Here is a 26332-nt window from a genome sequence, read left to right as displayed (position 1 = left end):
GCCTATTTCAGAAGAATTTTTATCTGGGCTAGTGCCATTTCCAGGAAAACAGCCCGGTAGCAAGCGAGAGAGAAGCATTTGAGTTGACAAATAAATGCTGCCTTTGTTTTGCAAGCAATCAGGTGCACAAAGTGCAGTACTACAATCCGTGAGGTTCTGAATTGAATGCGATATATGAGAACAACGGGCTTAGATTGGCTTGCAAAGCGAGATACATCCATGTAGCCTTGTTTCAATTTTGCATCTGTGTCACTCAAGAGTGTTTATATTATGATTTAGAAATGCCAACCCACCAACATGATTTGCATGCCTGTTATTTTTTTCGCAATTGCCTAATGGATCAACCACTTGGTATTATTGTTGTTATTTTATTTTATTTTTTTTCGAAAAGATCAAACAAGGGCGTTTTTTTTTTTCTTAATATTAGTTTACATTAGAGCGTGCATCAAGTAATTGTGAATCATGTCATACAAAACCAGGTACAACACACATCAAATGTAACTCAACAGAAACTTTGTGAGCCTAGCCATCATAATAAAGGCGAAGCTATCTTTATATTTATACATACACACACGCAGATCTGCGCACTTCCTACTAGTTGAAATGTAATAACAACAAGTAGTCATTATTTATTTATTTATACTATCCTTGCTCGAAATCGACTGCTACTATGAGTGCCATTACTACTATTAGCACTACTGCTGTGGTTACTACTGCGGGGACTCCAGTGTCTAGTCCACTCACTGGTGCGAATCAATACATTTCTGGCATCAGATACTCGCTTGAATAGCTCACGATAGGGGAAACCTTCTTGGTAGCCTCCCGACCAACGATCTAGACTTTCGTCAGCAACATCTGCTTCATCCCAGACAACCTGGCTCTCTTGGTGAGGTAATGCTGGCTCCAGGTATGCCATTTGACGTCGAATGGATGCAATGAGCACATTGCAAATAGCAACATAAAACTTCCTGCATGTTCTGGATGCTCTGACCAGAGAAGGAGTGTCGTCAGCCAAACAATCAAGAACAAGCTCTAGGATCTCTGAGGGAACATCGTCAACCAACCGGCTCGTTGCGCTGTCTTGTAGATGCGTAATGTCTTTTACTGGTATGTCGTTCAAGTCAGAGATGACAATGGCTTTATCAGACTTATTTAACAGCGGTGGAGGAGATCTCTTTGTTGGAGGTCTGGATAAACATTGAGCAGTGAGCGGCCTCTTCATATTGATCCAGTTGGAAGCCAATTTTCCTTGCTGACATTTGATGGATCTTCTTTTGAGTTGATTCATGATTTCGTGAGCATCTCGAAGACAGATGATGCCGCTCATCTCTAGTTTACACCGAGTTTCTATTAATCGCTTCAACAAATATTGATGAAAGTATTGACCGGGACCGCGACCGATATAGACGGAATCTACCGCCAAATTATTGGCCACTCGCAACATGGCTGGCATGAATTCTGCATCAGACAGATGGACTTTTAGTGCTCGAACTAGTTCTACGGCACCGCCCTCTGTTGATATGAACGGATAATCCAAAAAAGGTGTTTTCGCTTGTATTTGGCCCACTTGTGCATTTGTACCCGGACAAAGAACAAGAAAATATGCATCATACTTCAGAAGTAGTCTAAAAAACTGGATTGGGGTGAGTCTCTTTTCAGCAATCAAAAGCGGCTCCAAGCAGCCCACTCACTCTTTTTCTGACGGGATCAATGGTGAATTCTTGGTGTGTGAATGGATCGATAAACTCATGACAATCAGGGTCCAAGCCGTACATATTTAATACCTTGAGCAACTGAGGACAAGCAGGACATGTTGCGTTTTTTAGTGTTATCAAAATCAAATGATAGTCTGTGGCAAGTTGCTTCACGTCTACTCGGTTACCCTATTTATGTATATGTGAGCTGATGTTTTTGCATAATAAAAATAGACTTTTTAACGATATGTACTCGAACATCCAACAGGTCCATTTGAGGAAACGCTCTTGGTGTAATTGTCATTGTTTGGAACACGTCGTCGTTGTAAAATGCTGCATCGCCCATCTTACCAAGTTGCTCTGTATAGTAAAGAGAAAGAAAAAATGAGAGAGAGAGAGAGAGAGAGAAATGAGAGAAGGAAAAAGAAATAGCCCTAGTCGCATTTCCATTGGACTAAAATAAGCACTCGTTGTTTCAACATATGAAGAAAATGAGAAAAAAGGGGCATACAATTTATTGAGATTTTACATATATATGTGTGTGTGTGTGTGTGTGTGTGCGATGTACTTAATAGCTGGATGTCTATCTTTGGAAGATGGAATCGTGTATAAAATAACACTATAGAACATCGAGGAATACTTCTCTTTGGATTGAGCTTCGTCAAATTGCTTGGGTTGAGTAACATGGATTTCTTTTTGATAGATGTGTTTTTCGTTGCAGTCTTGACAAAGCAAAATGAGTGGCATAAGGATAAGAATAATGGGAATAATAAGGGGAATAAGTGGAAGCAGCAATAAACAAAAGAACTAGAGTAGATACAAGGAGGAAAGAGGAATAAGCTAAGGTAATGACAGAACCAAAGAACCAGTATTGGATGGGGATTAAAAAGAAAGAACAAATGAAACATTTACAAAAGAAAGACGGAGGAACGTGAAAGCAGATGTGAAGCGAACAAACTAATAATGATACTAAAGGCATATATGTATGTATGTATATATATGTAACAGAAGGGATTGTAATAAAGGTTGTGTCGGGTTTGTTGGTTTTTTTTTTTGAAGTGTCTTTTGATAGGATTTTCTGATTTTTTTTTTGGGTTCATTTCGTTCTTGATCTGCTATCTGATTCTGCCTTTAGTTTAGCAAATGCTGCACTGTCAAACATAATGGCCGAGTCATTTTGGGTTTTAACAGACGGTAGCTGGTTGGCTCCATGGCTGGAGAAAGGCATCTTGTAGGAGAGGAGGTTGGCGATGGCGAGGAGTCGTCAGAGGATGAAAAGGACGACATGGATGATGTGGATGAACTGGATGGTGAAGTAGGTCCATAGCACATAGACGGAAATGTGTTGTAATTTGCATGTCCTTCGCATATGGCAGTTGATTTTTGGATCAGTTTTTCGACATACTCTCTTCTCTCTTGGGATGTAAGGCGTCGTCTGATGTTGGAGGGTCTGTGGACACGAAGATGTCTTCTCAAGTTGCTGATCACAGCGAATCGCCGGCCACATCCAGGTCTACAAGAAGTTTAGTTTCTTAATATTACAGGGTGAGGTTGATCTTACATGTCACATCTGTGAGGTTTCTCTCCTGTGTGGGTGTAGATATGAGTTTGCAATGCACTGGGACGAGTAAAGAACTTGGAGCACAAATGACAATCATATCTCTTTCGATTTGATTTGGATTTAGACAATGAGGTGATGAAGATGGGTTGCTGATCCCCATCGTCGAATGAAGCTTCGAGCGCTTGATTTTGTTTGAAGGACAAAGACATTTTTTTGAGTGGTGGATGATATACTTGTATAAAGTTCAAAAGGAAAGAAGAAAAGCAAAAGAAGGAAATCAATCAAAAAATTAGGCTTTATATACTGATAAAATAAGGGGGGGGGGGGTTTAAAGTGATCGATCGGCATATAGTAATCCATTTTTACATGTAACATTTATTTAGAAGATAGAGAAGGTAAAATAACAAATCAACAAATCATAATAGGCTATACGAATTGTAAATAGTGATTTTATCATGTAAGCTAACAATTCCTAGCCAAAATATCCTTCTCCAAACTCTATCCTTATTTGTATTACATATCCAGTTTTATCTACAGAGAAGCTTGGGGGAAGAGAGAAAAAGTCTCGCTGAATGGATGAAATGTCAATGATCCCAATTAGGCATTGCCACTAAGAAATCCCCTTGGAAAAATCAAATGACATGTCAAACTTGACAGCAATATTTATTCAAGATATAAAATGGTCTTGGAAGCCGTAACCAAGTTTATCAGTTATCGCCGAAAGAGTTTTAGGGTGAGATAAAAACAGAAGACGCAAAGAACAAAAAGATAAACCCTGCCCCTTGTTTTTTTTTTTTTTTTTTTTTTTTTTTTTTTTTTTTTTTTTTTTTTTTAGTTTTGAGTTGTGTGTATCGATTCTAAGCAATTTTCCTACTCACTACCTCTCTGTTTTAACTCTTTCTGCTAATGACGCATTTGAGCAGGTAGGAGTAACAACAACAACAACAACAACATTCTTTTTTCTCAAGGATACTGGTTGCATATTTACAACAAATAGTAATACAAAAAAGTGTGATGTGTATATACCGTTTGTTTCCGTGTGAATTCATGGGAGCTCGTATTTTCTCTTCTGGCCATTTCATCTTGAATGTGTATATACAATCGCATTTGACTAAATTAATACTAGAATGCACATTTTATCCAAGATAAATAAACAGTTCAGTAATGTGCATTTTAAAGTGCACATTTTGGTTCTCTGTTTATCATCTTTTTTTTTTAAATGAGTTATACGCATTTATTTGTTTGCTTTAAATATAGACATGTTGATACATGGATATCTTGAAAGTCGAATTCTACAAGTATCAGCATCGTTAACGGATACCTGAGTTGCGGTGGGGGTGTGCTTTTGTGGTATGTTGATTTACATTTGCAAAACAATGTGTTTATGAAACGAGTGCACAATAGAGAGATGCCATATGCAACCACAACAAATAACAATTTGATCGAAATTTTTGCTTTTTTAGTTCTTGAAGTGTCGGAGGCAACGGGGGGGGGAGCAGAGGCAAGTGATACAACTGTGCTCCCAACGATGATGTGTGAATGTGATTTGGAAGCGGCCTTAAATCTTGAAGATGTATGAAAAAGTGCAGTGATAAAATATTGGTAGACAACATGTACGGTGTCAACAGATAGGTCAGTCTTGCTGCTTTTATGCCAGTATAACGTGGCTTGCTTCACTTGCTGAGTGGTGTGTGAATAATTAGTGGTAGAATACTAAGGTGCCATAGTGTTTTACATGTAATGAATTATTCAACCTCATTTGATGTCTCGGCTATACACCCGATCAAATCACCCCTTCAAAACTACAGATTTCGTACCACAGTACTCAAATTTGTATTTGAGAATATCATGCCAATAACGCACACATTGATTGATTGTTTAAGGAAGGCTCCGATAACTCGTTTTTTTCTTCCTAATAGTATCATTCATGTAAATATATACTGCCTAAACAAGATAATGATGTCTCTAGAATGCTTTCTGCTAGTCCCAACATAGCAAACACCAGCTGATGTTGTTTCTTCCAAATGTGTATATAACCAAGTTTATATATATCCAGTAAAACCCACAGCAATGGTATGAGGTAGCACCACGGTATTTTATCGTTCTTTTACCTTAATTTGAATGAAATCGGCTGCAACCAAATGTCGCACACATTATCTTTATGTCTTGGATTCAAGTACTAAAAATCGTGAGGGCTCTTTTTTTTTATCATATGATGATCAAAACAGAATGCGCATTCGATAAGCCAATGTATACGCGTCTATATATAATGGCACGATCATCACTAGCCCCACAAAAAACCACTACATTTAAAAATTATTGGCCCTGCCGCCTGGGACCGAGATGTCATTACTTCTTGATGGAACCAGCCTCTATACAAGCGTGGTTACTCAAATGATGTCATAAGTAAACGTGGGCGAAAAGAGTAATTTTCTTCTGCTTTATTTGATTGTGTATGCTATATAGCAAGGTTAGGTAACAGTTTATCATCATAAAGTGTCGATAGAGAAACAAAAGAGAATCAAGGACTGTCATAGGATCACTTGATCTATTTGCAGTCTAACTTGGTATAAAACAGAACGCTCGAGCCTCCCGAACTTCTCATTACTGACACGAATGTCTTTTACCTCCGCCTGTCCGCTTGCAATGCTAAAATGGCCCGAATTGGACCGTGCAACTTGGAAGGTTCATGTATCCAACGCTTCACGAATAGCCCATACACAAAAAGCAAGCCAAGTAGCTTAAACGGATGAGACAGGATTGAGGTGCTACGTATTTGCCACCCGCTTGTAAGATGCAGCGTGCAAAATATTATATTGGATAGTCTGCACAAGTTTCCAGATTGAGACCAATACTCACACAATGTCCATCGTGTTTATGATAAACTCAATTTTTGACCATCGATATATCCAAGTGATTTACATCTACGTCAATGCAACGTCAGTTAAAGATGAGCACTGTGTTTACCCATTGTATAAAAGTTGGGGCGGATAAATCATAATCGTCGAGATTTACGGTTTTGTGATCTGCAAGGTACAGAATTACCAAATTTAGAAATTAGAGCAGTAACCATGGCATCCTAGTTTCAAAGTACGCCTATACAGCCTGAGTGAAGAAGGGGGTAAAAAAGATGGACATCATCTACAGAGCTTGTTAAATCAGACCCGTGTTTCTTATTAAACAGCCTTGAAACTTTATTTTTTTGCCACGACTATTTAAGGAGAGGTAAGTCGAACGTTTCAAATGAGAAGGATTTTTTCGTGTACCCTGAATATTTATACACTTTGCATAAATGATCAATAGCACATTAAACCATTCAGATGGTTTTGTCTCACTGTAGAAAACGCCATTTGAAAGGCCAGATTTGTTTCCATACGGTTATCACATTGCTTTTCGCAGTGTTCTTTCAAGGAAATGTACGAATTAAATTAACAGATATACAAAACATGGGCGGAAAAAAAGCCAGCAATCACACATTATCGTAGAAAAAACAAGACTTTATTTTGAATGAAAGTATGCCCGTCTATTTATGAAATCACCTTACACATGCTCTGGATTGTTCTATTTATTTTTACCATGTTGATTATCTTGGCTCGCTGGCTTAGCTAACGTAGTAGTATCATGCCTTTCCTTCTTAGCCTTAGTCTCTTGTTCCACCTCTAATGTTTGATCAGCCGTAGTTTCTTCGGATTGTACCAATTCCAAATGATAATCCGCAATATCGTTTACAATACTAGACAGCTCAGTCAGATGGCCCTCGTGTGTATCTACCTTTTTGGCTATAGGTAAAAGTGTATGATAGTGTTCTTGTGTTACAGTTTGAAGTTTACCGATGGCAAAATTAGCAATCTTGAAACTCTCGGACAATGCTGCTACTTGTTTTTTCAATTTCTCTCCGGAAATACGCTGATCTTCTTGCTCTTTCTCTGTCTTGTTGACTACAGTAGTCAAGTTGTTGGAAAGCTGCTTGATATCATTTGAATATATGTCGAGTGTATTTTCAGTTTGGACGGCTTGCTCAAGAAGATATTTAATGACACCTTGTTCCTTGAGAGGAGATATGCTCTTGTAGTTAGCCTCAAGTGCAGTCAGTCTTGTTTGAACATGCGAACAATTTGCTTGTACGCCGTCTTGAATGCTGGGCAGCTTTTGTTCAATGAATGCTACCTTGGTCTTGAGAAGATTTACTCTGCTGTCAATTTCAGATACCTTGGAGGACAATAGCTCAAAGCTTTTGGCTTTGTTGATAGGACTTGACACTTTGGTAGACTTAGAATCGAATTTCTGTTCCAATGCCTTCATCCCTTGCTCCATCTTTTCATACTTTTCAGATAGCTGGACATAACCAAGCTTGTGCTGATGATCCTTGGAGGTGTTCTCAGCTGTAATAAGATCATATTTGGCTACAAGTTGGTTGACCTAGCAATACGAAGTTAGATGAACATCAAAAACACTCTATGTCATCTACTTACCTTATTCTCAAGCAACTCCAGCTTCAAGTTGGACTCAATACGCTCTTGATTCAAAATCGTTACTGTCTGCTTCAAATCCAACATTCTCTCAGTAATCAAACGATTGAAATGCTCGTCTCTTTGCGTGTAATGTCGTTCAAATTCTCTTTTGAGGTCTATAGAAATGGATATTTCAGATAAGTCACTCAAGTAGACAATACATATTCACCAACGTACCATCTTTCAACTGAATCACCTTGGCACCAGAGAGTTCAGTCAGACCTATTATGTTCAGTTAGTTATGTTTCATCTAACTGTATTATTCAAAGCATAACTTACCCCTGATTTCTTTCCCTAAAGTACCCAGAGGAAAAGCAATAAAAAGAATAAATTTCATGACGAAAATAAGTGGCAGAGACAAGTTTTCTGGAAGGATTTGAGAAAACATAATGATTGTATCCAAAGTTTAAATAGAATCAACTGTTGAAAGTATGGGAGAAATTCAGTATGTCATATATACAGTATATATATATACATATATGCATCACATCGTGCCCATTGTCAATCGGTAATACTGTAAGACGTTGACTGTGGTCATGTATGTGGATTTTAGGATGATTGTTGTTGAAGTAGGGCTCTTTGTATAACAATAGAGAATATCGAGTACCGTGATATTCAATGCTCATTGACTCCAATCGTTCCGAATACCATACATTCAATTTGATTGTCTTTTCCGAGCAAGAGATTGTGGTTGTCCGAGGCTTTGCATTAAATGTAATGGTATACTTAATCTTAGCCCCTAGATGTACCTATTTATAGGATACTTGTACCATTGTCCTGGATAGGTATCTTGGCGAGAGTGATTATCACATTAATTTTAATGATTGGAATTTGAAACTAATATGTTCTTTGATCAGCTTTGCGGTGTGGGTCTAAGTTTCATGTGGTAGATTCACAATTAGCTTTCTATACTGAAATTTTCAATTCTAAACTGCAGATAAGCTTAGGGAATATGTGCCATGGACAATTACCTTACAATGCCTATAGAAGCTAACTTATGTCCTGAAGATGTTTTTCATACAGCAATGATTTTTAAAGTTTACATTTCTACAAGCAATCTCAAACTCGAGAGGATGCTGATATTTAAATAACTTGTCAAGCATCGAAAGGCCAATGCCCATATGCTGAATAATGACTGAACACCTGAAAAAAATATTTTAAATTGAAAAGAATTTGATATAAATGTGATCTCCTTCAAGTGCCTTTTCTCTTTCTGATAGGTATGTGACCAAAAGTATGAATTTAGTGAATTGGCATGTTGAAATAGCAGACTTTTCTATAGTAAAAAAAAAACTTACTAGCCGATCTATCTCGCTACGCTCAATGCCCGCGTCTCCATGCGGCCTCTCACTGAAGGCATTTTAAATCAGATATTATAACATTTATAACCACCATTTAATCAGCATCACAATCATCATTGTCATCATCAGAAAGGCATTTGGGTCAGCCAGCAGCAAGCCGCCTACCAAGACTAGTTCAAGCTCAGTTTATTTTTTTCTGTCCAAGATTGGACAGATTTTGTCTTTCTTTCGACTTCTTTAGTTTATTTTGTGATATTCGACTATACGAAATGTGGTTTTCAGACGATGCTTCCTAATACATTCTTGGAGCACTTTTCAAGGCGCTTCCAATGGTGCTAGCTGTAATAGATGTTTTGAATAAACTTACTGAGCAATTCCAAAAAAATACGAAGTAAGGTTTTTGGCCAAAATGTCAAAATTTTGCATATAAAGACCTCATCAAAGTGGTTTCAGAAGTTGCTTTGGACCGAGAGAAACATTTTGATTTAGTATGTACCATAGTAAAAGTCTTCATTTTTAAGGTGAAAAACGCGATCGTTTGATTTTCGTAAAAAAAGCATGAGGGGTACCTCGTGCTGTTTGGTCGATTTTTGGCCATATTTTTTTTTTGGCCCAAAAAGTTGAGCAAAAGTATCAAAAAGTTACTACTACTCAAGCACAATTGTTTGGCGTCATTCCGGAGGCTCAGAAAGGTCTATACGTCAAGATATGAAGGCTTGAAAGCTTTCAAATGTGGTTATGTTTTGTTGCATAGCTTTTATTTACACGGCATAAATCATATCTTTGTTGGTAGCCAAGTTCTTCTGGAAGGGTAGTTCTGTAGTCTGTGTAACTTCTAATTTGAATAGAAGGCATATTGATTTCGTTAAAACTAATTTATGCAAATTTTGATGCATTATTATGTTGTTCGTAAGCTTGTATAGTATATGATTTATTTTTCAAAAGGTGGTAAATGAGATGAAATAGATATAACGAAATAACATCATTATGATGCATCAGATACGGGGAAATAAACAATCTAAGCTTCAACCTTGAAAGGCTTGAGCTTCCAGATCTTTTCAGCGTAGGTACGAACAGCTCTGTCAGATGAGAAGAAGCCCATACCAGCGGTACACATGATGGATTTCTTGTTCCAAGTAGCCTTATCTCTGTAAGTGTCATCGACTTCGGTATGCTTTTGAAGATAAGACTTGAAGTCAGTAGAAATAAGATAGTAATCGCCACCATATGTCAAAGTATTAATAAGAGGACCGAAAATGGAGGGGTCACCAAATTCACCACCTTGGATAGCATCAATGACAACTTGAAGGCTAGCATCGATAAAGAGACCATGGTATTTTTGGTTATGACGGATATCATCAACAGCATCAGCAAGGACGCCAAACATAAAGATGTTTTCAGCACCAATCTGTTCACCAATTTCGATATTAGCACCATCCACTGTACCCAAAATCAAGCCACCATTGAGAACAAACTTCATGTTGGAAGTTCCAGAAGCCTCAGTACCAGCAGTAGAAATATGTTGAGAGATTTCAGAAGCAGGAATGATGATTTCAGCAAGAGAGACATTGTAATCAGGAATAAAGACAACCTTGAGCATGTCCTTGATGCTAGAATCGTTGTTGATCACTTCAGCAGCACTGTTGATCAACTTGATGACAAGCTTGGCAATGTAGTAACCAGGAGCAGCCTTACCACCAAAGATAACAACACGAGGCACTTGTTGCTCGAGGTCTTCAGGCGCCATCTTCTTGAGGCTCTTGTAGCGATAAATGACACTCAAGATGTTCATGTATTGACGCTTGTACTCGTGAATACGCTTGACTTGAATATCAAAGAGAGCATGAGGGTTGACAGTAATGTTCATGTTGGTCTTGATCCAGTTGGCCAAACGCTTCTTGTTTTGCAGCTTAACATCAGCCCAGGCCTCTTGGAAGGAGGCATTTTCAGCGTACTTTTTCAAACCTTCGAGTTGATCCAAATGAGTAGCCCATTCCTCAGAACCGAGAGCCTTGGTAATCAAATCGCGGAGTCCAGGATTAGATTGATACAACCAACGACGAGGAGTAATACCGTTAGTAATATTGATGAACTTTTCAGGACCATAGTACTTGACAAAGTCGTTGAAGAGATTCTTTCTAATAAGATCAGAGTGGAGAGCAGCAACACCATTGACAGTATGAGATCCCACAACAGCCAAGTAAGCCATACGTACTTGTTGAGGAGAAGTTTCCTCAATGATTGAGATACGCTTCAACAATTCGCGATCAGCAGAGAAATCTCTCTCCACCTTCTGCAAGAAGAAGAGGTTGATGTCATAGATGATTTGCATATGGCGAGGCAAGATCTTCTCCATCATAGGGACAGACCAACATTCAAGAGCTTCAGGCAAAACGGTGTGATTGGTGAAAGCAAAGGTACGGGTAACAATATCCCAGGCATCATCCCATTCCAAACCTTCAACATCGACCAAGATACGTTGTAATTCAGGAACAGCCAAAGTAGGATGAGTATCGTTCATTTGGACAGCAACCTTGTCAGGGAAATCCTTCCAGGGACACTTGGCGCGCTTGAATCGATGAATAATATCTTGAAGGGAGGCACTGACAAAGAAATACTCTTGCTTGAGACGAAGTTCCTTACCGACCAAATGATTATCGTTGGGATAAAGGACAGAAGTCAAGTTTTGAGCATTAGTTTGTTCAGAAACAGATCTATCGTAATCACCAGCATTGAAAGAGTCAAAATCAAAGGTATTGAGAGGCTTTGAAGACCAGAGACGAATGTTACCACAGCCCTTGGTATCAAAGCCGGGAATAGGAACATCATAAGCCATAGCTTGCACCTTGTCGCCGCCCTCCCAGGACATGCGGGACTCACCCTTCTCATTCATTTTGGTAGCAACATAACCATGGAAGCGAACTTCATAACGAATATCAGCACGAGGGAACTCCCAAGGGTTATCGAAGTTGAGCCAGTAATCGGGCATCTCATTTTGATAGCCATCCTTGATGATTTGCTTGAAAATACCATATTGATAACGAAGACCATAGCCCCAAGTAGGGTAATCCAAAGTAGCAGCAGAATCCATGTAACAGGCCGCAAGACGACCGAGACCACCGTTACCAAGAGCAGCATCCTTCTCCTCCACCAGGAGATCCTCCAGATTGAAACCAAGGTTATCCACGCTCTCCCTGTAGTTCTTCTTTACCTTGAGACAATTTAAAGCATTATCAAGAGCACGACCAATCAAGAACTCCATAGACATATAGTAACAACGCTTGGGATTTTCCCTGTGCAACGCTTCTTGAGTGAGGTTCCAGTCTTCCAAGAGACGATCGCGAACAGAGTGAGCAGTGGCTTGATACATGGCCAGCTTGTCGATGTTGTACACGCCGCGACAGAGAGTGGTGATGGTGTGGTGCACGATATCTTGTTCAATGGCATCAGTATCGTTCTTCTCGGGTGTCATGTGTTTCTTCCAGGTCTCTATAGCCTTCTCACCCAACTGTTCACGCTTGGAAGGACGAGATGGGACGCTTGCGGGTGTGACGGGCTCAACATTATCATTGTTATCAACATGAATGACAACGTTGGTTAGACGACGAGTCAATTTAGGCATTGACAGACGACGGGGTCTAGATGATGTAGGAGTAGTACTCATAATTTAGCTTTTGATAAAAGTAAGAAATAAAGTAAAAGGAAAAGGGGGAGAAGCCTTGCCAGAAAGATGAAACGAGCTTTTTATATCGACTTGTGAGGCGTCTTTAAGTTTTCCCTGAATACGTGATATAAATTCAGTTTTTTTTTTTTTCTATTTTTCCTTGAGGTATATCACTAAAGCATTTGTGTCTCACTCATCTTCAACATGGTTAAATCTCAGTTACCGTTTGGATGCCTCTTCTTGTTACCTTGCCACCATCATTTGGCTCAAATTGCTCTTTCTCTTATCGTCCGATTTACTTTTGTTATGTTGTCATTTTTGATAAGATGCTTCCCACACAAGAAAAGAGAGATGTAGAAGAAAAATTATTCACACACGAAACAATATAAACAAAAGATTTCGATGGCTTATCAAAATCATGCAAAAAAGCTTGTGTTTGTGCGCTGGTAAATCAGCTAAATAATGATGCTATAAATTTCTCTAGGCCACACAGTTGTGTGTAGCCAAGGAGTTTGGGGAGGGTGGAGGGGCCAATGCTCCGTTTCAAATAAGCATCGGAGGCATTAAGCTTATTTGAATGGAAAGCAAACGTTCTACCTACAGATTGGTATTGGGCTGGATAATGTCGTGTAATTTATATTTCCATTGCTGTTGCTGCATAGATATTGAGGCGCTTTGTTATAGCATGACTAATGAATTTACAATGCATCACTATGAAAGCAGTCGTCCATCGTGAGCATGGTACAACCGTTATCCTTGCCAATTGTATATATACCTACAGCAATGTGAAATTCAGAATCCATTATAAAACATCTCACTGTTGTTCAAATTGTTTTGTGCTGATTTATAATGCAGCGCATTAAAAATGGCCGTTTTGAAGTTACAATCATCACTATTATTATTTAAAAGCAAATAATCCATCATTTCATGGATATAGCTGCAATGGCATGTTGATGCTGATGACTGCTTAGATACGAATTACAAACCATCACTAGACCACCATGCCAATAGTAAGAGTATATTTGGTAATCTCAAGTGGAGATTTTCCCGCCCCTAGCAATCCAGAATCACATCAAAAGAAAGATCTATGCGCATACAGTTCCTTTAACGAGTAATTGAATTGCCTGATGTAGGTAGAGATTAACTGTGCAACCAAAATATTTAAAATATACTTAGTAGCAGAAGGTATACATCAGGCTTGTCAACTTGGCTTTTCAATTAATGCAACATTTGGCATAGATCAAAAAAAAAAAAAAAAGAATACTTGTAACTTTGCATTGGACACGCAGTAATCGAGTCGTCAGACAGTTGATCGGTTTTGGTTTGTTCTTTTCTCAATTCATACTTTACGGATCTTGTTGATTTTCCATTGAGAATACCACATCAGGTGAAAGTACGACGAGATTTGTTTATACATGATGTAGTAGTGGAAATACTACAGCAAATGGATTGGGAGGGAGCTAGAACCTTATTTTTACTTGTTTCTGCCTGTGTCAATCGTCATTCTTCACTCTCCAGTTAGACCATTTCTACAAACTTTGAGAAAACAGAAAAAAAGTATATATTACGCAAAAAATAATCAGGGTTCATTGATCCTGATCTGCTCCTTTCTAAGATGTAAATACGCAGTAATGCTTCTGTACATTAAAGATTAAGCTTTTGAATCACGGAAAGCATGGTTTGAGATTGCCATTCAACATGCTTAATACGAACCTCTTGCGTTCAATCTCTTGTTGCTTTAGAGCATTCAAACCACATATCAATAGCGACCCAGCCCCTAGACAATTTTTTCTTTCTTTTTTTTTTCCATCATTTGGGGAGAGCGGCCAACATTCTGTACCTGTTTCAATCTTGAACAAGCGATCTGTTTCAAATTTCTTGATCTGGATACCTACTGCTATATGTACGATTTTGAGTGAATGGTGTACGATGCGACCGCTCTCGTTTGTGATGTACTCTACATATCAAACGATCATTAAGAAGGGTGTTCAAGGAATTCTGTCGCTCTTTGCCGAAATCTCTTTTTTCAGATGTGTACTAGCACGCGAGAATTCTCCACAATTCATCTGTTGTTGGGGATCTGCCTATTTCATGATGATCCACATCTGTATTAATGGGAGCGATTCGTATTCGGAAAGATAGCATACTTGCACTGCCCCTCACAGCTAAGTTTGAGTGCATCAAATCCGTATTTTCTTGCGCTAGAAGCCGTTTTAGGCCGCTAGAGTAGCACCAAACGATTGCATTAATCTAACTCTTACTTTCTCGCACCTTTCCTCATCTTTTTTGGAATCACCGAAAATTGACTAAAAACCATGAGGGGTACCTCATGCTTTTCATCGAAAATCAAACGACCGCGTTTTTCACCTTGAAAATAAAGACTTTTACTATGGTACATACTAAATCAAAATGTTTCTCTCGGTCCAAAGCAACCTCTAAAACCACTTTGATGAGGTCTTTATATGCAAAATTTTGACATTTTGGCCAAAAACCTTACTTCATATTTTTTGGAATTGCTCAGTAAGTTTATTCAAAACATCTATTACAGCTAGCACCATTGGAAGCGCCTTGAAAAGTGCTCCAAGAATGCATTAGGAAGCATCGTCTGAAAACCATATTTCATATAGTCGAATATCATAGAATAAATTAAAGAAGTCGAAAAAGAGCAAAATCTGTCCAATCTTGAACAAAAGAAAAAATACTGAGTTTGAACTAGTCTTGGTAGGCGGCTTGCTGCTGGCTGACCCAAATGCTTTTCTGATGATGACAAATGATGATTGTGATGCTGTTTAAATGAAGATCATGGAATTGAAAGGACAATTGCTTAGCGCAAATCCTTTTTTTTGGTGGGGGGGGGGGGTTCTTTGCCTCATGAAGGTGACTTTTGCAATGACAATATCTCAAAAAAGTCGCTATAGATCTTACACAAGTTCTGTATTTACACATGGCCAGCTTTATGCTGCCATCTCAAGCGAACGGATAACTCTCCCTGATGACTCTGATATAACCTTTTTTTTTACTATTAACTGGTTGTTTAAAATCTATTTGATATGCCATTTTTTTATTATCTCTGATTTGGAATGTCTTGGGCAAGAGCCCGCAGGGCGACGCCGTCATCGAACATAGCGAGATTGGCCGGCTAGTATTTTAATACATCAGTGAAATAGACTTCTTTGATAGCAGCTTTTTCGACAAGAAACTTACCACTACATCATGTCGTTAGGAGAATACCTTGCCATCTGGAATAAAAGAGTAGACGGAGCATTTATTATAAGCCTTGTAAAGACATGCCTGACACTGATTCAAATGTGAATGAATGAATGAATGAATGAATGAATGAAAAGAGGAAAAGAAACAAGAGGATAAAAAAAAATTCGTCTATTATTTTCTTTGCGCATCTCTTTCTCTGTCTATTCATCCATTCATCTATATATTACGCACGCTTCCGATATCCTCTGTGCTTAGACAGCAAACCGAGATAACATTCTGTTTGTTGGAGTCAACACCCATGAACCTGTTACTGAACAGCCACAAGACACTTTTACTGCTGACAGAGGAAAGCAAACTGCTAAAGATCAGTGAGTTGTACTTCTAAATGTAGTTACAATGGGCAGTAAAAAGCGGAAGAAGCGACATCCTAATGAATCGACATTAACGTCCCTCATCCAAAGGGCGGATCAGGATATTTCTGATTAAGAGTGTGCGTTTTCATCCAGACAAAAGTAACTCATGTTCAAGCAGCTAAGATATCCTAAGGTATGTATCAAAACATCAACTGATCTAGCCTAACATCTATACTAAATCCTTTATCGCATAGCTTTTACACATCGTCAGCTCAAATAAGAATTATTATCCAACTAGTCATAGCAGATCAGTCATTTCGTTTCACACCATCCGTTTGAAGATACAGGTACTGTTTTAAGCTTCTCTCTTTGGTAAACTTTACACTGGCCTCTGTTATTCTGTAATAGGAACAAGCATACGATGCTATTTAAACTTGGCTACAGACACTAAAATAGCTCAAGACAAGAATGCAATCAACAGGTTATATAGATTGTTGTTGGAAGCAATAGTGCCCTGAGCAATGTATCGGGTGCTTGCCAAATCCAACTATGATGTGAAGCCAGCCAATGATGGTAGTTGTCATGGAGATTGTGATTTATTTGAATATTCTATTTACACTTTTGATTTACTAATTATTATTGATGATTGTAGACTTTTCTATTACTATGGCTATTACTGCTGCCCATCATTTTCCGTTTAAACTCTTCCACACGGTCATCTGCATCCTTTTGAACACGTCTTGCCCACTCATCGTCCAATCTCGAGGGATCACTGATCATGCGCTCCACAATATCATCAAACCGACTTCGATATTTCATTTTGAGAATGTCAAAGTTCCTCTGATATTCTTCCAGCATACGTGCTTTCTGATCCTCGAATTGATCAATGCAAATGGCTATTTGATGATCGTAATGATCTTGCTCAATCTTCTTTTGAAACAGGTCCATGGCATGCGGATATCGTGCTAGTAGCAAAGAAACCGTGTTTTCGTTGTCTCCTTTTATCAATTGGTCGTCCTTTTCTTTGAGTGCTCTTTCCAATCGTCTTATGCGGATTGTTTGTGTGTCCATTTGACTTTTAATTGTATCAATGAAATCATCTTTGGATTCAATTGAGGTGGATGAACTATCCACCACGTCCATAAATGTAGATTTCAGTTTACTAAATGTTAGGTCATCATCTTCCTCTTCAGCATCACTGTCTGGTCTTTGCTCGTCATCTTCTTTTTTTTCTACTACAGTTTGTCTTATGAGCGGCTGTTTGCGTGCTGTTGATGGTGTTGAATTTGTAAAAGGCTTTGATTTGTTGCTCTTGCTGCCTGCGCCTGTGGTTTCACTTTTGCTGGGCCGTGTGGTGTAGTTCAATTTTTTCAAAGATGCTTGGTATTGAAGTGCTCTGCTACGGCTGCTTGTAATGTTATCTTCACTGAGCTGGCTCTTGCTAATCATTGCATAGGAATCAGTCGTAGAATTAGAGACGTTGCTGCTTTGACTGGATGTAGGTAGTGGCTTTTTTCTAATGTTCAGTCTTGATTCATACATTTACGATATACAAAGAAAAAGAGAAAGAAACACAGGAATGATGAAAAAATTAAATGTATACAGATATAAATATGATTTTGTGTTCCTTGCACGTGGTATTTCTTTATTGTTTGAAGTCTTGTTTAAATGTAACCTTGAGATGAAATAAATCTTCTCGCAACATACGATTTCCAGGGCCTAGTTTTTATTCATGCTCGTTTTTATAATGATGTTGTCTGATTGATCTGATAAGATGTGCGAACTTTGGACAGAATGGAGCCCCAAATGTGCTGAATATCGTCCTGAGGCGGCATTTTTCCAAACACAATGTCATGAGGTATCTTGCCTGTCTCGGGATGTGTGGTGGTATTTAGATGACAACAAAAATCAAACAAACAGTCAGGCCAAACAGTGTGATTTACGTGTTGTTTGCCCTGGAACCACTGTGACAACTGCAGTGCAAATGCTGAGTCCTCTTCAGTGCAGTGATATATGCCAATTTGAGAGTGGATCAGCCGTAGAGTAGGCCAATGACGCGTCAAAGCGTTCTAGAGAGTAGGTAGTAATTCAGTGAGCCTGTTTTGCTTTTTTTTTTTTTTTTTGTTAATGTACCACTTTACTATCATGTCTTGTGTGAACTGGCAATTGTAGCTTAGTATTGATGGCGTTCCAAACTGACAAAATAGTCTGTGCAATGCTGGTATCACTGACTGCACATGTATAGTATCCACAGCATAGGCCCAGTGAAAGTTTGAGTACACATCCTTTAAATGCAGAATAAACGGGGCTTCTGATCCAAGCCGATGCTCGATCAAGGTCATCTAATGTTTATATACACGTTTGTTTCGTTGGTAACAGAGCGTTACATTGTATTACCTTGAGCATGGTCATGAACCTAGTCGTTGCAATTGGCTTTTCTACTTGGGTATCCGTGCTTTCTTTGGTCTTCCGCTTACTGGCACATTGAGTGCATTTTTTGACAAGGATATCGCATAATTCTTTAGGTACATAGGATCGAGATTTCTTGACCTGCATATGTTTGTGTTTCATCAGCATGAATCAAGCTATGCATATAGTGTAACCTGCTTACCCAGTCGTAGGTAGGATCTCTTCCTCTATGATTTGAATTGATGTGCGCTTCTGTAATCACATCAAATAGCTCTTCTCGAGGGCAGACTGGCTTTCCAACCACATCGTGATCCTCTCTGGCACAGAGTACCCAGTTACCTCGTTGTTCTTTGCGGGAGACGAACCTCTTCCTTGCCCAAAATCTAAAACTGGGTGTTCTAACCTGGCTATTCTTTTCCTATATTTGGGATTATTAAAATCTTCTTTTTCCATTATACAATAGCTGCTACACGTTACTTTGAGTACGAGTAATACGTCTTGAACTGTGGCTTTGGTAATTAGAGCTTTCGCCTGAAATTTGGATGTCTTTCTCCGTATAAATGCCTCAACCATCTCTTCAAATTCCTCTCTTGTGATCCAATCGACAACTTTATCTTGGTTTGACAGTGTCATTTTGTCAATAGATGCTGCTAGAAAGAAAGAGAGAAAAAAAAAGGTACAGCAAGTAGAAGATGGCAAGAGGAAAAAGGAAACGGGCAAATTTCAAGGTAGACGGTTTTGATCAGTCTTCAAAATGCAACTACTATTCGACTATTTCTCTATTCGTTATAGATCTACTGCAAAACGATAGTTCCATCTGGGCCCGAGTAGACAAGAAGCAAGGGGCAGAAGATAGACGATGAAAGTTGGATTGGTCTAGTGACCATGAAGCCCTAAACAAAATAGGCACACAGGGTGTGATGTACAGTCAAAATCAAGATTGTATCCGGTTCCTATAGAAACATGATCAACAGCTGTCAGAACAAGGCGCACATGTGTAATCTCAGCTGTGATATGCGAGCTACCTTGTTTCTACCATGTATTTGTATGGCAATTTTATTATAATAAAGGAAAAAACTAGAATTTTGAGTATAGGGGAAGGCGATGAAAAAGGTGAGAAAACAAATCTATTTAGCTTGCAACATGCTGATCAAAGAAGCTTGAGATCTCATGATTTCCAAAGCCTGCTTGACTTCCAAATGGCGACGAGCAGCGTCTAACCAATCCAAAGATAAACGCTTGGGCCAGCCAGTCAACTGATTGATTTCTCTAGCAGCACTCTCCAAATCCTTCTCTGTGTTGAGGTAGTATTCAGCACGAGCCAATCTTGATTCTACATCGTCACCAGCTACCAGACCCTTCTTGGTAAACATAAAGCTACTCAACACAATAGAGATGAGATGAGAAATCATGGAAGCATCTTGCTCAGGTATCAGTGAAGCACGACGCACTTCACGAGCGACAGTTTCAAAACGCTCAGACAATGAAGCAATGGAAGTAATGCCATGTTGAGCCACATGCTCTTGGATGCTGGATGTCACCAATTGAATCAATTCATCGCTCTGACGTTCACCCACTTTGGCAAAGGGCGTCTTTGCACTGAGGCGCTTCAATGTCTCTAATTCCAAGGCAAACTGAGTCTTTTCGCCTTTAAGAGCTGCACGCTTCAAGGCATCAATAGCAGCGACCAATTGATGAGCTTTACGGACATCATCCAAAAGCTCGACATCAGCAGAAGCCAACTTTTCGAATTCGGCCTGTTTGTTAGAAACAGCTTCAATGTTGGACAAACGGCCACCACGTTCTCCCTCTACTTGACGTTGCACTTGAGCCACGTATTCCTTTTGGATCTCAATGGCTTTTTCCTTGAGCTCCTCTTGCAATTGCTTCAAGTGATGTTGACGTTGAGAAGTCAATTCTTTGGTGTGAATAGCTTGCAATTGTCTCTCCAATTCAGCCTTGTCAGATGCAATATCAGCTTCAATGTGCTTAACTTGACTCTCCACACGAGCAGAAGCCTTGGCTTCAGCATCCTTGATCTTTTGGTCTACTTGTTGATGGTGTGCTTCAATGTGTTGTTTAGCAGCTTCTAATTCTTTCTCCAATGCCTTGATCTCATCATGTGCCTTTTGTTCCTCTCCCTTGATCAGTGTAAAGGCCTTGTCAAGGCTCTCTAAATCACGAGTAGCAAAATCGACAAGACGCTTAGCATGGCCCGACATACCAGCCTCGTTCAACATGGTGACCAATCTTTGCACTGTGGATCCTAATTCATTGACAATCTCCTCGTTGGCCTTTGCAAAGGTAGGTAAAGGTTGAGGCTCAGTGCTGTGAATGACATTGGCAAACAAGGAGTCCTTCTTGGTAGCCTTCTTGATGCGGAAACGTTTGTCGTTGGATGGTGTGGGTCCAGTACCAGGAGCAATAGGTGCTTCCTTGTCACCTCTGATTTGAGCAATGGCGTCAGAAATATATTCGTACCAATCTTGAGCAGATTCTTTGGTGCTGGCTGCATAGCTCTTAATAGTCTCAGTTGTAGATGAAGTCTGTTGTTGCAGTTGCTTGGCTTGGTTGTAGAATTGTTGAATGCGATCATCAGCAGCCCAATCCTCTAACGCGTCCAACAGCTGCTCACCTCCAGGGACATATGTAGTGTAGGTGTCGTAGAATGCTTCGTTTTTAAGTGCTAAATAGGTAGCGCCTGAGTAGGCTGTACCGGTCAAAAGAGTGGCCCATAAGAGCTTCTTTCCAATTGATCCAGACTTCTTTTCTTCGATAGTGGCAGTAGTGCTGGTGTAAAGTCGCTTGGGCTGTGATGGATTTGCGCATTAGTAGACTATTCAAACCATGGCATTGATGGGATCTTACGGTGTAGGGACGAACCGACTTTCCAACTGTCAAACGAGCTGTATTTCGAACAACAGAAGCTCCTCTCAACATGATGTTTAAATAAATATAGGGGTTGTATATACAAAAAAAAAAGGTAGTTTGGCCTTCAAGATGTGGTTTCCTCGTATTATTTGCCATCTTTCACCAGGGCAGCCAAGAACTCAGCTTGTATTTTGTGTGTGGGGAGAGCTATCCTTTGGTCTACGTCACTTTGTTAAAAGCCTTTCACTATGGCTATCTTGATCTGCTGTCATGTAAAGAATGCTGCCTTGAGGACATTGATTTATAGTACGGTAAGCTTTAGATGAACATTTCGTTGCATTGGATGATGTTTGGTAGCAAGTAGTTTGATGGCATCTCGAGTGATCTACAATCAATGGAGAGCAATGTCAACATCTCACCATGTTCAGCTACAAAAGCCAGACCAAATGCTGTATTTTTTTTTTTGCTACAGAACCTTTGCAAACGCTCATATACAGCTATTCAAATAGTCTATTAAACAATCAACAAAAGATCCTCTAAAGAAAACCATAGCAAATGCAGCATTGCCATGTATCATAGTAGCCCTCCACACCGGGATTTAAATCAACCTCGAAACCACGCCATGTCCATTGAAGCATTGTGTTCTTTTTCCCTTGTCATACACATTCACGCTCGTCATGCTCGTTCTCGCAAGAAGCAGGCTCACCACTACAGCACAGCACGCTAGTCGTCGCTTTTTCTCCAACAAGCAAGGCTTTGATAGTCTTGTTTTAGGGGCTTACACATCAGAAAAGCCAGCATTAACCACACAGCAAGTGTCCAGCAAGACCAGAGACTTGCTTCAGAGTCAATTAGCTCTAAGCAAATTCAAGAAAGCAGGTGATGTTCGTTTGTTTTACAACGTAGGTGGTGTCAAGCAAGTCGCTGTTGTGTCTTTGGGAGACAATTGCAACCAGAATCCACATGAGAAGCAAGAAAGCGTTCGCATGGCGGTAACGTTACTACACAAAGCAAACGTGCGCCATCCTTTACTGATCCAACTTGTAGACAGCCATTGGTATTCAAGCACTTCAAAAGCAAGGATCTGTCTACACAGGTGTAGATGTCTCGGTAGACATCCAAGGAGCTGCTGAAGGTGCTGTATTGGCACAATTCTCATTTGATAAACTCAAGCAAAAGAAAAAGGAGGATCAAGTGGACAGACAGGTGGAGCCCTATCACTCGGATGACAGTGTACACGAAGCCTGGGAGACTGGAAGACTCTACGGCGCTTCACAGAACGTAGCTCGCATGTTGATGACTTCTCCTGCTAATCTAATGACACCCAAGTTGTTTGCAGAGGAAGTAGCCTACTTGCTGGCTGGTTTGGAAAACGTGGATGTCTTGGTGCATGATGAAGAATGGGCTGCTCGTAAAAAGATGAATGCGTTTTTATCAGTAGCAAAGGGCAGGTAAGTGTGTAACAGCCATGTGTAGCAACAAGGTGTATTGATTATCTTGTTCATTAGTGCTGAACCATTGCGATTCCTTGAAATTCATTACAAGGGAGCCAAGAACAAGGATGAAAGCCCTTATGGTCTCGTTGGAAAGGGTATTACATTTGATTCGGGAGGCATCTCGCTCAAACCCTCTACCAACATGGCTTTGATGAAGGGGGACATGGGTGGCGCTGCTACCGTCGCTGGTGCTTTGTACGGTATCTGTAAAATGCAATCGCCTGTCAACATTGTAGCCATGATTCCACTGTGCGAGAATATGCCATCTGGCAAAGCAACAAAGCCTGGCGATGTTGTGAAAGCAATGAACGGCAAATCCATTGAAGTATTGAATACGGATGCAGAGGGAAGACTGATTCTGGTAATATAAAGCATCAGTATATATATAAAGAGCAGCACACTAACGATGTATATCATAGGCCGATGCACTCTCTTACATCTCCACTATGAAACCCAAACACATTATTGATCTAGCCACCCTCACCGGTGCCATGGATGTCGCCTTGGGTCAAGTATTTGCTGGCGTGTTTACCAATTCAGATACGTTATGGCATCAATTAGAAAAAGCAGGCGAATCCGTATCAGATCCTTTCTGGCGTATGCCTATTCACAAGGATTACATTCGAGAAATGAAGCAATCGTTGGTAGCAGATCTAGGCAATGTTGGATTCCGCCGTTCCGGAGGCTCATGTGCTGCAGCTGGGTTCTTGCAAGAGTTTGTTGATAAGGACATCCCCTGGGCTCATATTGACATTGCAGGTGTCATGGACTGTTCGTCTACCAATGGCCACCACATCAAGGGAATGACAGGTAAGTTTACGATTTGTGTTTGCTAGTGGGATTGGGTCTAACCTACGTATGATATGTAGGTCGTCCTACAAGGGCATTGATTGAGCTGTTACGAAACACAATTCACCAATAGTCGTCGTACAGTAGTAAGAATAAAAATATCGATTCAGACTGATATTTAACTTTTGACACGATTTGGCAGAGCATCATTCTGTTGCTTGTTCTCTTATTGATAATTAATGATCGGTTGTATTTATACGTAAACCAACTAGATTTTCTCTTGGCCATTTGTAAATACAAGTGAATAGCGTATATATCATTCATTCTTTGATCTTTTTAGTTTAGCATCGCCTTGTGGATGCTGTATTTACTAAATTAATTGTGAATTTATGTAAATGTATGCATTGATTTTTTAATTATATGAAATGAACACAATCTAAACTGCTGCAGAAGTAAAAAAAAAAAAAAAAAAAAAAAAATGAGTATGGACCAATAGCACGAAACAAGTACCTGAAGAATGTACGGATTAAGGATTCTTTAAGGAGAAGGGGCAGAGCAAACAGAGTGGCGAGGGCTGGAATAAAAAAGCAGCAGTATTTTAATGGTAAATGATGATGATGATGAGATGTGCGTTTAATCTAAATATATCGTCAGAATACATGACAATTTCATTTAGAACCCTGTTATTACTACTGCTGCTAATCTTGAGCATATATACTACTAGTTTCAACATGTATAAATACGCTCTTGGTTTTTACCCAATTTTCCTCTTTTCGATATCTAAATTATTAATTTATATACGCTACCATAATGTCTGATCTAGCGATAAGTCCTTTTACTATATTAACATGCACGCTTGCTATGGTAAGTCGTATCTCGTTGCATGTGATGAAGCTATGGGTGTACTCACATCTGTTTCAACAGGCTGGTTGGGTGGTTACATTTGTTGGTCTGTGCACATCACACACATTTACACATTCAATCTCTTGGTGGATCATCATATTTGAGTTTTTTGTAATTTCATTCTCGTGCTCTGTATTTTGGACAAATTCAACAAGAGTATACTATCCTGTGGTATGAATGTCAATCAGGTTGGGTGATAGTCTTGTACTTAGTTCTGATGTTAGGTTCTTTGTTTGATTGCTATCAGTATTCCATATACAACCGATGAAGTTCTCTTGTGCATTTCGGCAGGTAGAGCATCCTTATCTGCTGCTGCCTCGGGCTACATCATAATGATGATTACTCAAGTAAGACACTGTATTGAAATAATTCTTACCAACATCCACTCACACACAAATGCCAGTTTTCTTGGATATTTCTTTTGGGCATTCAACATGAAGTTTCAGTACTTCGTTCTTTTAGTGATCTGAATCATCACCATCGTGTATACACAAACAGCATTCATCACTATCAAAAGGAGCAGCCATCCAATAACAACATTGTGTTTGGCAATAACACTATGCTGGACCTGCAAAATCCAAGTTATCCTACACCTATCCCAACACAGACCTCCTATCCTACGACATCTCCTAAAAACCAATTGGTCTCGGTCCCAATCTACATGAATTCGCCACCTAGTCCACAACAAGATCCATCAAATACAGTCTTTTTATCACCTCATTCCGAATATTTGATTCCTGTTACAGCTATCCATAACTGTAAGTTGCTGTTGATTCCATAGGCGCTATGTTAAGTCATGCTGATATGTAATATATCTAGATCGAGCAAATAAAGAAGATCCCAACGAGCTGTCATTTACAAAAGGTGAATTGCTGTATGTCCATGAAAAGAAGGGAAGCTGGTGGCAAGCAAAGAAATCGGATGGTACCATTGGCATGATCCCTAGCAATTATGTGAATTAGGAGTTGATTTGTTCCTAACTATTGCAACACCCCCCTTTCAGTCATCTTGTATCAATAATATCAGACACGCCTATATATATATATATATATTCTTGTAATCTCGCCCATTTTTCTAGTTAACTTACAAAGTAAATACATACTAGCCGATCTATCTCGCTACGCTCAATGTCGGCGTCGCTCTGTAGGCTCTCGCCAAAGGCATTTTAAATAAGACATTACAACATTTTGGTATATCAAGTAGATTTTAAACAAACAATTATTAGTTGGTAAAAGAAAGGTTATATCAGAGTCATGAGAAGGAGAGGAGGTATCTTCCTCAGCATCTTTTTTGCTTACACTGCTACCAAACAAAGCTTATTATTGGGACAATGTGAAAAAAAAATTCAGGTTGTATGCAGCAATTCTACATCACAATTGCCATTTTCTGATGATAGAATTGACATATCAATCGCTGCTGCTGATGCTCTTAATAAGATGGCAGCATAAAGCTGGCCATGTGTAAATACAGAACTTGTGTAAGATCTATAGCGACTTTTTTGAGATATTGTCATTGCAAAAGTCACCTTCATGAGGCAAAGACCCCCCCCAAAAAAAAAGAATTTTCGCTA

The 26332-nt window shown here is 39.4% G+C and overlaps 9 protein-coding genes across 9 annotated transcripts; 2 read left to right on the top strand and 7 right to left on the bottom strand.

The window, feature by feature from the left end:
- Positions 1 to 637: 637 nt before the first annotated feature.
- Positions 638 to 2040, bottom strand: ATC70_000370 (uncharacterized protein; the record flags this gene model as incomplete). Its single annotated transcript, XM_064819788.1, has 3 exons — positions 638 to 1633; positions 1692 to 1883; positions 1948 to 2040. The coding sequence occupies 3 exons, from the start codon at positions 2038 to 2040 to the stop codon at positions 638 to 640; spliced, it is 1281 nt and encodes a 426-aa protein (XP_064683708.1).
- A 785-nt stretch (positions 2041 to 2825) lies between these two features.
- Positions 2826 to 3464, bottom strand: RPL43_1 (60S ribosomal protein L43; the record flags this gene model as incomplete). The annotated part of the gene is made up of 2 exons (XM_064819787.1): positions 2826 to 3207; positions 3256 to 3464. The coding sequence occupies 2 exons, from the start codon at positions 3462 to 3464 to the stop codon at positions 2826 to 2828; spliced, it is 591 nt and encodes a 196-aa protein (XP_064683707.1).
- A 3352-nt stretch (positions 3465 to 6816) lies between these two features.
- On the bottom strand, positions 6817 to 8103 carry TPM2_1 (tropomyosin-2; the record flags this gene model as incomplete). Its single annotated transcript, XM_064819786.1, has 4 exons — positions 6817 to 7674; positions 7728 to 7882; positions 7944 to 7988; positions 8046 to 8103. 4 exons carry the CDS (start codon positions 8101 to 8103, stop codon positions 6817 to 6819), a joined length of 1116 nt encoding a protein of 371 aa, XP_064683706.1.
- A 1982-nt stretch (positions 8104 to 10085) lies between these two features.
- On the bottom strand, positions 10086 to 12731 carry ATC70_000367 (uncharacterized protein; the record flags this gene model as incomplete). Its single annotated transcript, XM_064819785.1, has 1 exon — positions 10086 to 12731. The coding sequence occupies one exon, from the start codon at positions 12729 to 12731 to the stop codon at positions 10086 to 10088; it is 2646 nt and encodes an 881-aa protein (XP_064683705.1).
- A 4199-nt stretch (positions 12732 to 16930) lies between these two features.
- ATC70_000366 (uncharacterized protein) lies at positions 16931 to 17836 on the bottom strand (the record flags this gene model as incomplete). Its single annotated transcript, XM_064819784.1, has 1 exon — positions 16931 to 17836. One exon carries the CDS (start codon positions 17834 to 17836, stop codon positions 16931 to 16933), a length of 906 nt encoding a protein of 301 aa, XP_064683704.1.
- Positions 17837 to 18036: 200 nt separating this feature from the next.
- ATC70_000365 (uncharacterized protein) lies at positions 18037 to 19336 on the bottom strand (the record flags this gene model as incomplete). The annotated part of the gene is made up of 5 exons (XM_064819783.1): positions 18037 to 18363; positions 18436 to 18636; positions 18692 to 18844; positions 18906 to 19121; positions 19181 to 19336. The coding sequence occupies 5 exons, from the start codon at positions 19334 to 19336 to the stop codon at positions 18037 to 18039; spliced, it is 1053 nt and encodes a 350-aa protein (XP_064683703.1).
- Positions 19337 to 19830: 494 nt separating this feature from the next.
- Positions 19831 to 21643, bottom strand: ATC70_000364 (uncharacterized protein; the record flags this gene model as incomplete). The annotated part of the gene is made up of 2 exons (XM_064819782.1): positions 19831 to 21513; positions 21572 to 21643. 2 exons carry the CDS (start codon positions 21641 to 21643, stop codon positions 19831 to 19833), a joined length of 1755 nt encoding a protein of 584 aa, XP_064683702.1.
- A 608-nt stretch (positions 21644 to 22251) lies between these two features.
- GPH1_1 (Non-essential glycogen phosphorylase) lies at positions 22252 to 23992 on the top strand (the record flags this gene model as incomplete). The annotated part of the gene is made up of 5 exons (XM_064819781.1): positions 22252 to 22566; positions 22622 to 23025; positions 23083 to 23431; positions 23490 to 23880; positions 23940 to 23992. The coding sequence occupies 5 exons, from the start codon at positions 22252 to 22254 to the stop codon at positions 23990 to 23992; spliced, it is 1512 nt and encodes a 503-aa protein (XP_064683701.1).
- Positions 23993 to 25097: 1105 nt separating this feature from the next.
- On the top strand, positions 25098 to 25724 carry ATC70_000362 (uncharacterized protein; the record flags this gene model as incomplete). The annotated part of the gene is made up of 3 exons (XM_064819780.1): positions 25098 to 25109; positions 25166 to 25520; positions 25582 to 25724. 3 exons carry the CDS (start codon positions 25098 to 25100, stop codon positions 25722 to 25724), a joined length of 510 nt encoding a protein of 169 aa, XP_064683700.1.
- Between the last annotated feature and the right edge of the window lie 608 nt (positions 25725 to 26332).

The sequence above is a fragment of the Mucor velutinosus genome (genome assembly GCF_035048745.1).
Source record: "Mucor velutinosus strain NIH1002 chromosome Unknown tig00000041, whole genome shotgun sequence".
In the NCBI taxonomy this organism is placed as follows: Eukaryota; Fungi; Mucoromycota; class Mucoromycetes; order Mucorales; family Mucoraceae; genus Mucor; species Mucor velutinosus.
Note: the sequence above shows the minus strand (reverse complement) of the source record. Positions and strands in the feature narration are given on the sequence as shown.